The 15,488-nt window shown below is 39.1% G+C and overlaps 3 protein-coding genes across 10 annotated transcripts; 2 read left to right on the top strand and 1 right to left on the bottom strand.

The window, feature by feature from the left end:
• Positions 1-513: 513 nt before the first annotated feature.
• Positions 514-7,367, bottom strand: LOC140762309 (uncharacterized). 8 transcript variants are annotated; one of them, XM_073100033.1, is made up of 6 exons: positions 6,834-7,367; positions 6,094-6,208; positions 5,285-5,354; positions 4,183-4,400; positions 3,167-3,968; positions 514-2,905 (listed from the first exon to the last, which is right to left on the bottom strand). In XM_073100033.1, exons 4-6 carry the CDS (start codon positions 4,396-4,398, stop codon positions 735-737), a joined length of 3,189 nt encoding a protein of 1,062 aa, XP_072956134.1. In that variant the 5' UTR covers positions 4,399-4,400; positions 5,285-5,354; positions 6,094-6,208; positions 6,834-7,367; the 3' UTR covers positions 514-734. The 8 variants fall into 8 exon arrangements, with proteins under 8 accessions (XP_072956134.1, XP_072956133.1, XP_072956139.1 ...); XM_073100032.1 differs by having other exon boundaries at positions 6,100-6,208; XM_073100038.1 differs by having other exon boundaries at positions 6,094-6,160.
• Positions 7,368-10,354: 2,987 nt separating this feature from the next.
• Positions 10,355-13,075, top strand: LOC140762311 (chorismate mutase 1, chloroplastic-like). Its single transcript, XM_073100041.1, has 6 exons — positions 10,355-10,610; positions 11,308-11,521; positions 11,607-11,693; positions 12,217-12,357; positions 12,535-12,627; positions 12,711-13,075. Exons 1-6 carry the CDS (start codon positions 10,426-10,428, stop codon positions 12,945-12,947), a joined length of 957 nt encoding a protein of 318 aa, XP_072956142.1. The 5' UTR covers positions 10,355-10,425; the 3' UTR covers positions 12,948-13,075.
• Positions 13,076-13,702: 627 nt separating this feature from the next.
• Positions 13,703-14,660, top strand: LOC140762312 (early nodulin-like protein 17). The gene is made up of 2 exons (XM_073100042.1): positions 13,703-14,016; positions 14,099-14,660. Exons 1-2 carry the CDS (start codon positions 13,854-13,856, stop codon positions 14,431-14,433), a joined length of 498 nt encoding a protein of 165 aa, XP_072956143.1. The 5' UTR covers positions 13,703-13,853; the 3' UTR covers positions 14,434-14,660.
• The last annotated feature ends 828 nt before the right edge of the window (positions 14,661-15,488 follow it).

Here is a 15,488-nt window from a genome sequence, read left to right as displayed (position 1 = left end):
CATAAGAGATACAATGGAGAGAAAGGCCTCTTGATACACAGAAAAGCAGCACTGATGAAGAATGGCATTGCTAAAAGAGTAACAGTGCATGGCCAAGTTACAGAGTTCAGATATCTTGGCTAGAATATAGCTTAAGAATATCAAGTTAAGTACATGAAACTTGGGTAAATACATCTCATGAGGGAGGAGTTCTTTATAGATGCCGACCATATTAACAGAGCATATGATCTCAAACAATTCGAGAAACTCGAAAAACTTCACTGACAACAAAGCAGCAAAGAGAGATAATATCAAGCTCGTACTCGGAAATCCGATGGCGGACTTTGTCAAGCACCTAATTGTAGATCTGCAGAAGCTACATTTTCGAAGAAAAAAAAAAATCTGTATTATCTGTTTGTTGACATGCAGGGATCACCATTTACTTCCAGTAAGATGGATTTAAGCTTACATTATCCATGCTGATCGAAGAATCGGTCCTCATTTCATAACTCCAGAAACCCCAATGCCGATAGGTTTAGAATTCAAATGTCGCTTATCTTATCACATACTGTCCTTTGAACAAGCATTTATTTTTAAGATGTACAAGCTGTTTTCACTCGACAAAGTAAGTGAAGGCCCAAATTAGGACCAAGAGAACATGTACATTCATAACTGTAATCACCCTGTAGTGGCTCCATAGAAATTTCCAAGCTTCCCTCTATGTAATCATCATTTCATATATCCTTAGCAACATTTTAAGTTAAAGGAGCCGAGGAATTACCAGGTGGACATCTCTGCCTACGGCATCGCCTTGTTGTTCTTCCCCAGCCAATGATGCTACTCCCATCAGCGTTGATGTCTGTTTTAGTGGTCTGAATTGGTGCAGAGCTGAATGGAATCTCTGCTGCAGTGACATCTAAACTTCTAGGTTGCTTCTTTCTTGTAGACTGGGAGCCGTTTCGACCTCCCCGCCTTGTTACACTTGTCTGCCAAGAACTACCAGATGCTTTCATCAGTCCTCCAATTGTTTGAAGATCCTCTGTAACTTCATGCCTAGACAGTGATGCAAGGCCTGGTAGGATATCTTTTTGGAAGTCCCTTCGCTGCCTCCTCCTCCGTGCTTGTCCCCTCCGAGGCCTTCCTAGGAGAAGTGAAGCAGCACCTAGATCTTCCTCGTTTTTGTTTTCAGGTGTCTTTGGCCTGCACCAGTACTCCTCAATCTTGGTTTCTTCCAGCTCAAGTGTCATAGACTCAAAACTGTCTGACTCATCACCATTTGAAGATTCAGAGACACGCTCTCCACCTTCCTTTGGGACCTCACAGTGCTCTTTGTTGGACATAACAACCTCGGCAAACCATTGCAAGGTATCGCATTGAGGAGAAGGAGGAGGAGGAGGAGGAGAGAATGGGTTACCTATGATTCTATCTAAACAACTCTCTATATCCTTTGACATAGCAATAATATTCTTTGCAGCTGCTAAAGCAAACTCATCGCTGGAGAATTCTTTTTCCTGTGAACTATCTTGCTTGCTTGATAGGGTAGAATCTTGCTTAAAAAATCTTTCACCTTCAGCATTATATTTTGGTTCTTCTAAATCAATCAGAGAAGTAGGTTTTGGGCAACCACTTGGTTCTGAGAGTGGGACTGGAACCACCACCTGGCTTTCGGGTGAAATCTCTGATGACTTTGGATTATCCAAGCATGGTATCACATCATTCAGATCAATAATATTCCGGAGTGCTGTACTGATTTTTCCAGCAGCCCTTTCTGTGGGAAGACCTCCAATATGGATCTCTTTGTCCAAGCTGGTAGCATGCATGTCATAGGCCGTGCCAGTGTAGCAGAAGCGATCTTTCTGAATAAGTTTATTAGAGAAAGTTAAAGATTGTTCCTCCTTTATAATAGGTGAATATAGAGTACTTCTCTGAATCTTATTGCCAACAGGAAAACCAAATATTCGTGTAGAACTGTCTTCAGATGCTTCGGTCCTCTGAATCTTGCTTTCTTTACCCTGAAAAGTTGATGTAAAACCCTGAATGTTGCAGCGGGATAGACCTAACACCTTTTCCTGTCTGCTCTCCGATTCTAGAGCAACTGCATTGTAGCTGGAAATTGGATGATGGTCATGTGAACTTTCCAAATTCACATATTCATCATAAGCTGGTCTCTTTCCAAGCCAAGAGATCCTCACTGATGATTCCTCACATTTATCTCGTGTCCTGGTAAGGCTATCTTGAAAACCAGCTGGAAGTGCTTGGTTCAAATTTACATCCTTCAGACACTCGACGACTGTATCGTTCAAACCTTTGAGACACTGGCCTCCCAAGTTTCCATAAGATGGAATACTACCGCTAATATGGCTTAGATCAGCAGGAACCATTGAGGAATGGTGTAAATGTGGTGCCGAAACTGAATCCAGTGGAAATCCACGCAGAAAGCCATTAGAAAAGGAAGGCATATCACTTCCAGGTCTACTGCATGAGGTGAGATTCTCATTCTTTTTCCATTTTTGAGCAGCAGTTCCAGTGTCTTCCATATCTATGTTGGAACTCCTACTGTGCAAAATCATGGTTGATTTGTTGAAGCATGGTGCTTGAACTGCTACTGGAATGTGGCTTATGCTATTCCCAGGCTTTGCGCAGGATGAAGCTGATGGAGGTGCAGTATTGGAGTGGTCCATCTGAAGTATAGAGAATGAAATAGGCATTGCATGCAGTGCCTTCTGCGAGCTGGCGAAATAATTCCTTCCAGATGTTTCAATACCATCAGTTGGTTTTTGTCCGATCCATGCCATACTAATTTTTCGATCTGATGAAAGGATGTCCTGAGTTCTCTGAGAATTCGCATCAACTGGTTCAGGTAATATTCGGATTTCACTAGTATGACCATCTGTAGTAATGAGGTTCATACCGGCCGTGCATTTACCTGTGAGATTCACAGCCCATGAAACAAAAAAAAAAGTGAGACAAAAAGAAATTTTCTCCAGCATGCATTAAGACAAATAATGTGCTGTCAGAAAAAAAATTCTTCATCTTGACAGAAGGTTAAGCAACTAAAAAGTCTTTCTTTATCTCTTAGATTTTATGATGATATTGACAACCGAAGTTATAAGAACCATAATAAAAGGAACAAATGTACATTAGTATTTTCCATTAGTAGCACCTCAACTAGTCAAAGAAGTCTTACCATTTTCCTTCTTAAGGAATGACCTGTTCAGTCCTAGTTCTTCATTTGCATCCAAGAAATTTGAACTAGTCCCTTCATCTATTTGTCTGTCTTTGAAGAAGTTCCTCTGGCCTAGATTATGTCTATCTGACCAAGTTGCTGAATGATGCCACTGGTTCTGCATACTAGAAGTTTTCACAGCATGAGAATCTATAGGTGCGGAATCTGCTGCCTCTTCACAGAGGATCTCTGTGACAGGTTCATTCAAGTCAACAATTTTGAAGCCATTTGTGTTATCTTGTGCCTGGGAATCCGAGATCTTATTGCCTCTGCAGCTGGGACCATCACCAGTACCAAGCATGAGAGTGACATGATTCCCAGTACTGGTGCTACAAATTCTGCTAGGAGGAACAACAGGTTTGAATGATAACTCGGCAACATTTCTCTTTCCCAAGTTTTCAACACCATCAGTGTCGATATATTCATCAGCTGGCAGTTGAAGGTCAAATGTTTTCTTCATGAACCTATGAAGACTACCTTCTAAAGGAGTTTCATTTTGACAGGATTGAAGAGTACCTTCCGTGAGAATATTTGAAGGTCTCCTATCATCAGAATTCATAGTAGGAGCCGTTTGACCCATTTCGTAGGCATTGTTCATGTGCTGAATCTGCCAAATCCTTCTCGTGCCTTCAGATGGCATTTGAGATGAGAATGAATTTGACTGTGATGTATCCGCTGGTAAAGAATATCCATACGACTCTTTCTTCTGAAACTCTTCCATCAGATCTTTTTGTATTCTGTAAAGTCGGTGAAGTTCATAGACCTAGATCATGATCGTAATATTAGTAGGTAAGAGAAGAAAACAGATACATATATGCATGTGTGTGTATGAGAGAGAAAAAGCAATAAACAATGAGGTCCTAAGAATTGCAGAAGCATGTCAAAGACCATATGTGAGCCAATGCCTGCAAAGCTCTATAACTCTATATAGTTGACTTGTCTTAAATAATTTAAATTGATACTGGCAAAATGCTTACTTGTTTTCTAAATATAGCTTCATGTTCAAGCATTGTCCGCTTTAGCATTTCTTTGTCATACTCCAAATATCCATGTGTAGGTCTCAGCATGAAACCATCATACAGATGCCCGGTCAGTGTCTTCTCTTCATACCAACTACTACTTGTGTTCCCTTTAAGATCCCCCATAGCAAAATATCCTGGCAGGTAGCTCTTACCCTCCACTTTTGTTCCCATTCCTGCAAAACATTGAATGGCAAAATCATAAAGGATATGACATTCTTATCGAAGTTAAGTATATGTTTGTTCAGAAGAGTGAAGGACCCAAACTACGTACAAACTATTATCCTCGGTTAGAGAAATAGTTTGTTACAAAATCTATTAGAGTAAACAAGAACTTTTCATAAGACAAAAGCATAATTTGTTGACTTCTGATGAGCCTCTAGGTAGCTAGTTGACCATAAGAAGCAATTGAATGAGCAGGGGAGTTGATCTAAACATACGAAACAGAGTATTATCATTGCTAGTTCCAAGCAAGGCTAAAAATGAGGTGCATTCTTACTACACTTCAGCAAGACAAATGACTCAAAACTCAAAACCCGGGTTCAATCTTATAAAGAGATGAGGCTTTGCTCATTTTTCCAATGTTGACTCTTCTGTGTGTAAACAAAATATTTTTTAAAAAATCATACATGCAAGGGCACATTTCTATGGACAAAAAAAAAATTAGCACACCAGGAACATTCTGAGAAGCTAAAATATTGCAGATGAGAAACTATGAAAAAAATATATAAGACTGCAATGGGGAACAAATGATATACAATGAGCAGTAGAGGATGCTAGGCATCAAGCCAGAAAGCAATGAGAGAAATTTGCAGGAAATTCTTGGAAAATTGAGAAACCTCTTTCCCTTCTACTTTAGTATCTCCTGTAAATTACTCGAAAAAATTCTACTAAAGGCAGCAAGCTAAGTGAACGAACTTCTACACAGATAATGTGCATCCCATTACTAAAAACGACAGTCTGAAGACGCATGCTACTAGGGTGAAAAATGGAGGTCTCCAGACCTTTTATTGCAAGGTGAAATGCACCACAGAAGACAATTATGTCTAAAACAACTTACTGAAAGAATTAAGATTGAAATAATTATTCCTCGTTCAGGCCAAGAAGTCTCAGAGCAAAGCATCAAGATCCTGCATTACCAAAATTTAAGAAATTGTCCAACACCACTAATTATTGAAAAAATTTATCCTAATTCCTAACATTTCTTCCACTCTGATGAAATAGTTCCACGATGGATCTTATATTTTGCATATCCTAATTAAGCAAAGCATCAACACACTGAGAAGTATCAGATCCATAGCTGTATATTTCCTATATATAAAATGTGAACAATAAGGACTGGTGGATAGAAAGCTACTTATGAAATGAAAATTATGAAGACCAAACAGGCAAAGCACTATGAAGATCAAACATGCTGCCTCTATTCCCAGAAAAATCATACATATGGCCAGTGACAATGATGACATAATATCACAATTAACATGTGTCCGCATCATGTACAATATATACAGTACACGAGAAATAGCAGTACTAGAACTCTCATTACAAGAATTTCATGGAAATAGTATACGATAGAAGTCCCTTATCCACATTTAAGACTCAGGTTTTCTGAACAACATCTGGACAATGTTCCAATTTCAAAGAGAAAGAAACGCATGCTGTTCTATGCTTACTTAAAATCTAACGCATTCAGAGTAAAAGTAGAAATTAACAACAAAGACACTTAAATGAAACTAAAGAACAAACATGAATAGGGTTACTTTCATAGAATCAAGAAATGCAACAGCCACTTACAAAACTTTCCTATTAAATCCTAGATGCAAACTTGTTACCATCACAACTAAGCAGAAAGAATATAAAGAAGGGTACCTCTACCTCGAAGCAATTATCTAATTTGAGTCTTTCTCGAACTGAATCTGTTTCCACAACTAAATTGCTGTCCAAAATCAAAAAGGAATCTCAGATTATCCACCCATGTAGAGTCCTACAGATAAATATTGCAGTAAGTAAAAGTCTAGAAAGAAGAATATGGTAAAGAACTCCAAAAAGTAATGGCATGCAAGAGAATGAACCGAATTTTCTACATATTCTGAAATCTGAACGCGGTAATGGCATGCAATCACAAAAAGAAGGTTATTAAGTAAACAAAGAAAATCTAAATTAAAACATGCCTTGTATCATTGTTAGCTACCCAAGATAAATATTTCCAATTCCCCCTGGTACAGGCACAACTTCGAGTATAGAGAGAAATACGAAAAAAAAATAAAAAGAAAATACTGAAAAGGGAAAGAGAAGAAAGAACAGCGAGAAGAAACTTTAACTGAAAAAATGAACCATTAAGGACTGGAATTCGAGATAAAGAAGCTCATATCTAATCACCCAAATCGAAATATTCCCTAAAAGCGTGGTAGTCAAATTGACAATCCGCATAAGAAAATCTAACAGAGCATAATAAGAGAGAAATTAGTACTAACCAAATCCCAAGGATCAACCTATACGACCACGCAAAGTTACTAAAGCCAAATCAAAAGATCTCAGAAAAGCCATCGATGCCCAAATCGAGAAATCATTGAAGCACGACAAAGAAAGGCAAAGAGCTCGCAGTTTACCTCGACCCACTTCACCTCTCCCCCTCTACCATCTCTAGAACCCAATGTCTACGGCTCTTCTTCCATGGAGGAAAAAAAAATAAAAGATTCCAACTTTCCCACTTCCAGCGCCGGCAACAGCAGCAGACGAGACCAACAAAAGAGGTAGTGGTAGCAGTGAGGAATAAAGGAAGATTGCTACAATATAGGGATAAGAAGCGATCAAAAGATACTAATGGAAGCCTAGTGGGTATGCCTCCACAGCCATTGGAAGGAGACCAAGCTGCAGATTTGGCATCAGATTGGGATACTTGGATCTGATGGGCCACTGCGGAGAGAGAAGAGAGAGAAAAGAGAGAAGAGAGAGAAAGAGAAAGAGGTGGGGGGCGAGATCCCAGATAAGAAAATCTCCCACAAGAACAAACGACCTTCTAAGAACAGTGACAGGAAATTTGTCAACGTCTGGTCTTTTTATTCTTCTCTCTGCCTTCCTCTCTTCTCCCCCCTTATGATTTCCTCCTCCTTTTCCAATATATATCCTTTTGTTGGTGCTTGGGAGCAGCCATAAAAATTGGATTTTTATTTCTTTTTCTTTGGAGTTTGATGCTTTACAATCGACAGATTCTCTCCATCTCCCTTCCCTTATTGCCTTTTGGTGGGATAAAAATAAAAATAAAGCCAAAAAGATTAAAAGATAAGAAAAGAAAAAGGACCAACACACACCCACAAACTGCTGCAAGGACAGTAACAGACTCCACCCTCCCAGAATCTACAAACCCAGCTGTCTCTTTTATCATCTTATTGTTTTCTATGATGGCATTATAATATATTGTACCATGGTACTAAATTAAAAACTTCTCATAAGAAAATAAATAAATAAATATATATATATATATATATATATATATATGGGGAAAGGAGGCATTACTTATCTTGGTTTGCTCCAATGGACTTCAGCTGGCCAAAGATGGTGGGCAGTCCCCGGGTCCCACTCTGATAGGGGGGTTTTGGGGTTCTTTGGAAGGTTAAAAGAAATCAAGCTTGGGTGGGTGTGGAAATGCCATCATAGTTTACACATTATTACCAGTTTTTAGCAATGGCATGATCCAAATGCTTCCTCTCCACATTTACTTCAGGTTTGCAGGGCTGCTAATCTTTTTCCCTTTTTTATGATGTAATTCAACAGTCCTGGCTGATTTTGATGCACTCTGACGTAATTTATTCTCATATTTGTCTGAGAAGTATAACCATGGAAAGATTAGTTGCGCATAAGAAGATGATGGTGGTCCCTAGTAATTAAATCTAACTCAAGGTCATAAAAAAGGCATGAGGCTTTAAAAGCAGTGTAGGGTTATAGGGACTTATGGTTGAGATTTGGAGGTAGAGTAGATAATATCATGCCTCCATGACAATCACAGCTCCTCAACTGTTGGAAAAATACATCTCGAGAACTGAGGAGAATGTGAAATTCTACTCTATATGATTGACTTTTCTTTTAATCTCGTACTTTTAATCCCTCTGTAGATCATGGATTTACCTAAAAACATGCAGTAGAAGAGGAATGTTCCATTCAATTATTGCCAACAAAAAATTAAACCATCCATCAGAAAAAGAAATACTTTATTATCCAGGGTAGAAGAACTAATTATTGAGAGGGAGGAAGAAAGAAGAAGAAGAAGAAGAAGAGGAAGTACTACTCTGAGATCCAATAGAACTCCTTCAACTTTGGACAAACCTATTTGCAAGTATCCAAGGATCAATAATTCCATACGCACAGCTACAAAGACTTGGAAAAAAAATAAAAATAAAAGAAGGGGGGAAAAAAGGATTGTGGCATGGATGTAATAATCCCGAGTTCGAGGGGTGTTGTTTGCTTATCGTACGGAGTCCACGGCTCTGGAATTCCCCGTCCTGTCTTTCTCTCTCCATCATCCCGAGGCGAACTCGGGACCCACGAATCTTCGATGGAACTGGGAGCTTACGAATTTACTATAACGCCCTAGACATCTGCAGATATTACGGATCTCGGCATGAGGGAAGATAATGGCCCCCCTATTCCCCTGGTGGACATTCCATTATTCCAACCTCCCCCCCCCCCCATTAATTGCATAGTATTTTTCTTCAACATATATTATTAAAAAAGAAGGAACCATAATAACTTTTAATAAATAGAAAAAATAAACTCAAGCACAAGATAACTAAGGGCCCATATTTATTTTAATTGAAGTAAAAAATGAGTTGTATTTTAAATATATATATATATATATATGAAACATATCTAATTAATCCATATTAAAAGGGCATTTAAAAAAAGATGTAGTTGACCTGTTCTAGAACTTAGATTCTACGAAGTCATTTATTATCAAACTAATTTTTTTTTTAAAAAACAATCTATCCAAGATACGTGTTCATGTGCATTTGCATGCATTACTATTAAACGGTGCAAAGATTTATTTGTTATCAAGTTGAACAGCTCATATCCGAGTCATTTTTCTAGAGAAATTATATATCCTAGTCACCATCTTAGACGAGTATCCCATGCATCATGCATGTATGTGGACATGAGGCCATGTCAAACACGAAAGATGAGCATGGATGGAACAAACCCAAGGGATGACGTATGCAAACTATTTTTGTGTGACGTAAGCTCTACTCTCATGTTTAACTATACCCTTCCGAATTATATATATATATATATATATATATATTTTAACGAAAAAATAATTTAGTTATTAAAATATTATTACCTTCTCAGAAGATTATCTTATTCTTCCTCGGTGGAAATAATCCTAACTCTTGTGCTCTATTTTTCCCCTTATTTTCCACTATATGTAGTGTCTGTACAAAGGTCTTGGTCTCTTAGTCTAATCAAATCAAGTTATGCATCATCAATTATTATTGCCATGGCAGTAAATTTTATTTAAATAGCTTTCAGAATAAAGTGAAAAATAGAGAACCTAGACATATTTGGACTTCAGTACCATTCAAATTCTAGAAGGGTGTGAATATAAAAACATTATAATTATATGGAATACAAGAAAAATTCCTTTTGTCCACTTCTTTTTTATGCATATAAAGTGGCACTTTGAGAGTAGTATTCACATTCTAGAAGGTATTTACTACTTCCCTTGTCTCCATTAGTTGGTACGTGGATGTCCCAAATTCAAAGTTCAAATTTCAAATTATTTAGAATGAGATAATTATTTTGAAGACTTGATGTTAAGAAAATTATTCTAGCCTTGTAGAGAAGCCACTTTCCATAAAATAGGAGTGCTAAATTATGTGAATTTAAGTGTAAATTATAATTATAATTATAAATGCCCGCAAGTAATTAAATTTGATTAACTTAAAGAAAGGCTTAATACATTATTTAAAGCACAAATAGCATCAACCGCTGGCTTATTCCACACCTACCCACCCCACACACCCATCTCGTAGCACCACCTAACAAGGCCCCACCACTCCTATTGGTGGTCATTTTCTCGTGTTCACTTTCAAATTGTATAAATATTTCGCCCTCCCCAATCCCACTACTTCGCAAGCCCGTTTTCGTCTTTTTAGCTTTCTCTTTCCCTCTTCTCCTCTTCCGTTTTACTTCTCCGGAGCACCTCTAATGGAGTTCCTGGTCTTAAAGCAATCTCTTTGCTCTCCTCCTCTTCGGCTCTTCGGGGAGAAAGGGATTAAACTGCCCCCCTTGTCCCATAGAAGTGTGCAAAGACCCATCTTGGGAGCCCTTATCTCTGGTTCGCCAAAGAATAAGCTCCATTCAATCCAAAGCACCCTATCATCCCCGTACAGGTACGGGAAAGATCCAATAGTTATCGACCCAGATGGGTTTTTTTGGGGGTTAAATTTTGATTTTCTTTTTTGGTTTGCTTAGGTGGGTCTTGTTGAGGTTTATGTTTTCTTGCTGATGCTTGTGGAATTTATTGTTTGTTAGACGTGGATATGATTATGATAGAGCAAATTTTGGGTCTAAATTACTGTCAAGAAATTGTCTATTTTAGGGGGTGTATGTCTCATGATTAAGACCATGATGTTGCGAATTGCTGTTTCATAGTGCTTGTGAAATTCGTGAGGTATACTCAGTATGAAAAAGAAGGGTTTTTTTTTTCCTTTTATCTCTTTATGGATTTCTTTTTCCATATGTTGATCTTTGGGTATACTTGTCTCCAATCTCTTTCATTAAATCTGATCTTGGGCCGTTCGACTCTGTTTGAGGAGTATATTTATTTCTGATAGCGAAGTTGGATAACGTTGCCTGCGATGGATATCTCTCTCGTAATAAGTTTGTGTAGTTGCAAGTCCATTTCATGCTGTTTATTGATTCCTTGCTTATGAACGACAATAGCAACTTTGAAATGGATAATTTTAGCTGCTTTAGAAATCGATGTGTGTAAAAGTGGACGTGCAAGTGATGATTCACAAACATACCTACTTTTTGTTCCTTATTTGTTCTGATTGGTATACTTTTGATGATATTATCTTATCACAGAGTGGAGACGAAGAGAATAGATAAAAGTGAAAGCTTGACTCTGGACCGTATCAGGCAATCCTTAATTCAGCAAGAAGATAGCATTATATTCAGCCTTCTAGAGAGGGCACAATATTGTTATAATGCTGATACTTACGACAGCAACTACCTGGATGGATTTCAAGGCTCTCTTATAGAACTCATGGTTAGAGAAACTGAAAAACTACATGCGCAGGTCAGTAAAGAACTTTTAAGAAAGAGATCTTAGTACTGAACTGTATCTCATTGTTTGTTAAACTTTTTGTTTTCTTTGTTTTTAGGTTGGGAGATACAACAGCCCAGATGAGCATCCGTTCTTTCCCGAAGATTTGCCTGAAGCCATGTTGCCACCTATGCAATATCCAAGGGTAAATATGTGAACATGAAATAATTTTGGAACTGCAAAGGCTACTTTGTCATCTTATTGACTCATTGATTTGACGTAGTATAAGTATATGATTCGTTTATTGTTCACCAATCCATGCTGACTGATTGGTTATATATTGAGATGAACAATGTAAGCTAGTAATTCTACATAAGTTTAATGAGTGGTGGCTGCTATCCTAGTCTTCTAGTACTTGAGTCAGCTCTGTTAGGATGTTGATACTTGGAGTAGAAAAAAAGAATGTTGAGAGCTGCTATTGTGCTGCCTCTGCAACAAGTTATGAACGATTTTCATCTTCTTACTTCACCTTGCTGAAGCTTTCAATACTTGAACTGAAAAAGATAAACGACCAAGTATGATTACAAAATAGTCTCAACTTAGTATTACCAGATTTACACCAACCTTTTCTATGGAAGTAGTACATCATTTTTGTGTTTACTATTGCCTCTCTTGTTGATTTTTATCATGCTCTGAAAGTGCTTCCTTTTTTCCCTATGTTCTTAAAGGTTCTGCATCCTGTTGCTGATTCTATCAATATAAACTGGAAGATATGGAAAATGTACTTCCGTAACCTTCCAAGATTGGTGAAAAGAGGAAATGACGGTAATTGTGGATCGAGTGCTGTCTGCGACACAATCTGTTTACAGGTGCATATCTTTATTTTTGGTTTTATTTATTTATCTTTTTTTTTCGAGTAATATAGGTGCATAGCTGAACTTAGTAAAGATATTATAGAATCAAAGTGGGGAGAAGAGACTGTGAACACAACTGAACCATTATGTACTAGTGGCTACACCTAGTCGCTAATTCGTTTAATCATGCAGGCACTCTCAAAAAGAATCCACTACGGCAAATTTGTGGCAGAGGCTAAGTTTCGAGAATCTCCCGATACATATGAACCGGCAATAAGAGCACAAGTATGAATCACAAAATCTGATAAATGCAGTCTCAATTACCATGCGGCTTATTAATTTATCTTCCAATTTTTTCTAAATTCCAGGATCGCGATCGGTTGATGTGCTTGCTTACATACGAATCTGTGGAAACTGCAATCAAGCAGAGAGTAGAAGCAAAGGCCAAAATCTTTGGGCAGGAAGTGACTGTTGGTGGCGGTAAAGATGGAACTCCACCATTGTACAAGATAAGGCCTAGCTTAGTTGCTGAACTCTATGGCGAGTGGATCATGCCACTGACTAAGGAAGTTCAAGTGCAATACTTGCTAAGAAGGCTGGACTAAATATATAAGTATGAATATAAATATAAATATATATGTCTCCATGTATAATATCTATCCACTTCATTTATGAAGCACTTCAATATAGTTGACGGCCCAATGCTCAATAGGTGGCATGTCTTTAAAACCAATTGGTGTAGGCCCAAAAAAGGATTGGGCTGAGCCCAATTTGTGCGAGCATGGACCCACGTGCAGCGCACGTGCATGCGCTGGGTCTTGTCTTATGTGGACGGTGGGAAGCGACCACGTGAAGGTGAGTAGGGCGTACGCAGTTCTTGTCCCCCAGAGGACCTGGAGAGTGAATCGCGTTCATTAATGATTTAACCTCCTCTGGGGATTAACGGCTTAAACAAATCTCCCGCCTTTATTTTAAGCGAAGGCACTACTACTACTACTACTAATGACTTGGTTAGCGGCTCCACTAATTAATCATGCTTATCAACCTCCTTCAACTTACAATGTTCTTTTTCTTTTATAAACGAGCTGACAAAAGCTGCTACAAATACTGATGTCTTCTTAGTAGTTCGGTAACTGGGTCCTACCATATAATTTAAAGTTTATAGATATAAAACTAAATATTATGTATTTATATATATAAAAAGTAACCAGCCATCAATCAGAATGGTCAAAAGTTTATTTTATTTTTTTTATCCTCCCAGTCTCCAAAGTGAGAAATGCGCTGGAGGAGCAGAGGAGAGATCGAGAGCTAAGGTAGAAGTAGAACAGTGGCACTCCTGTAAATAAAGCCTGAGAGGCATCTTCCCATGTGGCCGTACTCTCCCTCCCTATAAAACCCCCCTCTGTCACCCCCATGTGCCTCTTCTCCCTTCCCCCTACCTCTCCGCTCCCAGACACCTTCCTCCTTATCCCCAAAAACCTCCATTGCTTCCCCCTACGCTTCCCCAAACAATGGCGACCCCTCTCCTCCGCCTCCTCCTCCTCGTCGCCTGTGCGATCGCATCGGTCTCTGCCGATAGATTCACCGTCGGCGACTCCAAGGGCTGGAACCCCAACGTCAACTACACGATCTGGGAGGAGAAGCACCGCCCCTTCCACAAAGGCGACTGGCTCGGTAATCTTACGCTCCTTTGCTCCTGCTCCCTCAGATCTGATGTGATCTGGTGCTCATTTGTCTAGTTTACCTGGTTTCGCAGTGTTCTACTACCAGCCCGGGATGGCGGACGTCGTGCAAGTAGACGAGGTGGGCTACAACAAGTGCGATGCGTCGAACCCCATCTCAAATTACAGCAAAGGGAGGAGCTACGCCTTCGAGCTCAACCAGACGAAGCGATACTACTTCATCTGTAGCTACGGCTACTGCTACGGAGGGATGAAGCTAACGGTTCGAGCTCAGGCCTTACCGCCGCCGTCTCCTCCGTCGTCGGGTAAGTCCACGTCCGGTGCGACGCCCGCCGTCAGATCCGTCGGTAACGGCATCGCCCTGGCCTTCTCCGCTGTCGTCGCCGCCGCTTTGCTCCGTTTACTGTAAGAAGCGCGCGTTAGGAAGATCTGATCTGATTCCACGAGTGCTGTGTCTCACTTCCCTTCTAAATTTATTTTTTTGCTTTATTTTATTTTATTTTTCCGGCTTGGAGTTTGATCTGGAGAATGGAGATGTGGATTGATAGGGTTGTGTGGGAGTTTGTTAGGATTTGATTTATATTGTGGAAGCAATTGTGAAGTGCTTTATTTATCCAAATGGAGGTTCCTTTTTCATCCTGATTTTTAAAAATATCAAAAAGGGGTATTTTATAAAAATAGGGGGGGGGGGGGCTCCGGAAATCGCGCTAAGTCGGTGGGGTTGGCACCGCGGATTCGGATCTGGTGCTCAACCTCCCCCCAACCCCTCTTTTTAATGACGCTTAATATTGTATTTTATTTTATTCTTGGCTGAGTTGGCATTGAAAGTCTACAGCCACGAATAGTAAAATGACACGCCATCAGGGACGTGGGTAGCCTTAACCCCTGTACGTATCGCTGGACTCAAGATATCATATAGATCTGCTTGTCTGATTTTGGTCAGCAATTTGGCTTTTTCTTGTCATAAAAAGACATACAGTATACTGCTTTATTGTTATAAAAGGAGACACAGTGTAATGTATTTGATGATTACGGAAACACCTCTCATTGCTATGAAGTCTTTACGACCTTTGTGAGAGTGCACTATGCCACCATTTATAGTGATTCTATATGGGAAGTGTGGATAAACAAAAAGGGTCCAAATTTTGGTTGGTGGGTTAGATCCTAGGGCCGAGCCAGACTAAAACTATTAGAAAGAACCATTTGTGATGTTCTATGTAACTTTATGCTAAAATTAAGGATTTAAATGCAAAATATCCATGTAGGCCTGTGTAAATACCTCTGCCCAGCCCCTCTGCCTCTCTCTCTCTTATTTATTTGTTATAGATCATCTGTAAGCATTATATAGGCTATATAAATGGGTCTAACCCTCCCCGATAGCGGACTCAGACTCGGTTCGATAAGGCTCCAATCATATACATGTTGCAATAGGTTTAGATTTGAAATAAGCTTTGGATTTTCTTA

Source organism: Typha angustifolia, chromosome 7 (genome assembly GCF_048772165.1).
Source record: "Typha angustifolia cultivar Huaian chromosome 7, ASM4877216v1, whole genome shotgun sequence".
NCBI lineage: Eukaryota > Viridiplantae > Streptophyta > Magnoliopsida > Poales > Typhaceae > Typha > Typha angustifolia.
This window is presented reverse-complemented; position numbering and strand designations above follow the sequence as displayed.

Coding starts and splice junctions, on each gene's coding strand:
- LOC140762309 (XM_073100033.1), bottom strand. CDS start 4,398: ATGGGAACAAAAGTGGAGGGTAAGAGCTACCTGCCAGGATATTTTGCT. Junction 3,969..4,182: donor AAGCTATATTTAGAAAACAA/GTAAGCATTTTG, acceptor ATCATGATCTAG/GTCTATGAACTTCACCGACT. Junction 2,906..3,166: donor ATTCCTTAAGAAGGAAAATG/GTAAGACTTCTT, acceptor TGAATCTCACAG/GTAAATGCACGGCCGGTATG.
- LOC140762311 (XM_073100041.1), top strand. CDS start 10,426: ATGGAGTTCCTGGTCTTAAAGCAATCTCTTTGCTCTCCTCCTCTTCGG. Junction 10,611..11,307: donor ACCCTATCATCCCCGTACAG/GTACGGGAAAGA, acceptor ATCTTATCACAG/AGTGGAGACGAAGAGAATAG. Junction 11,694..12,216: donor CACCTATGCAATATCCAAGG/GTAAATATGTGA, acceptor ATGTTCTTAAAG/GTTCTGCATCCTGTTGCTGA.
- LOC140762312 (XM_073100042.1), top strand. CDS start 13,854: ATGGCGACCCCTCTCCTCCGCCTCCTCCTCCTCGTCGCCTGTGCGATC. Junction 14,017..14,098: donor CCACAAAGGCGACTGGCTCG/GTAATCTTACGC, acceptor CTGGTTTCGCAG/TGTTCTACTACCAGCCCGGG.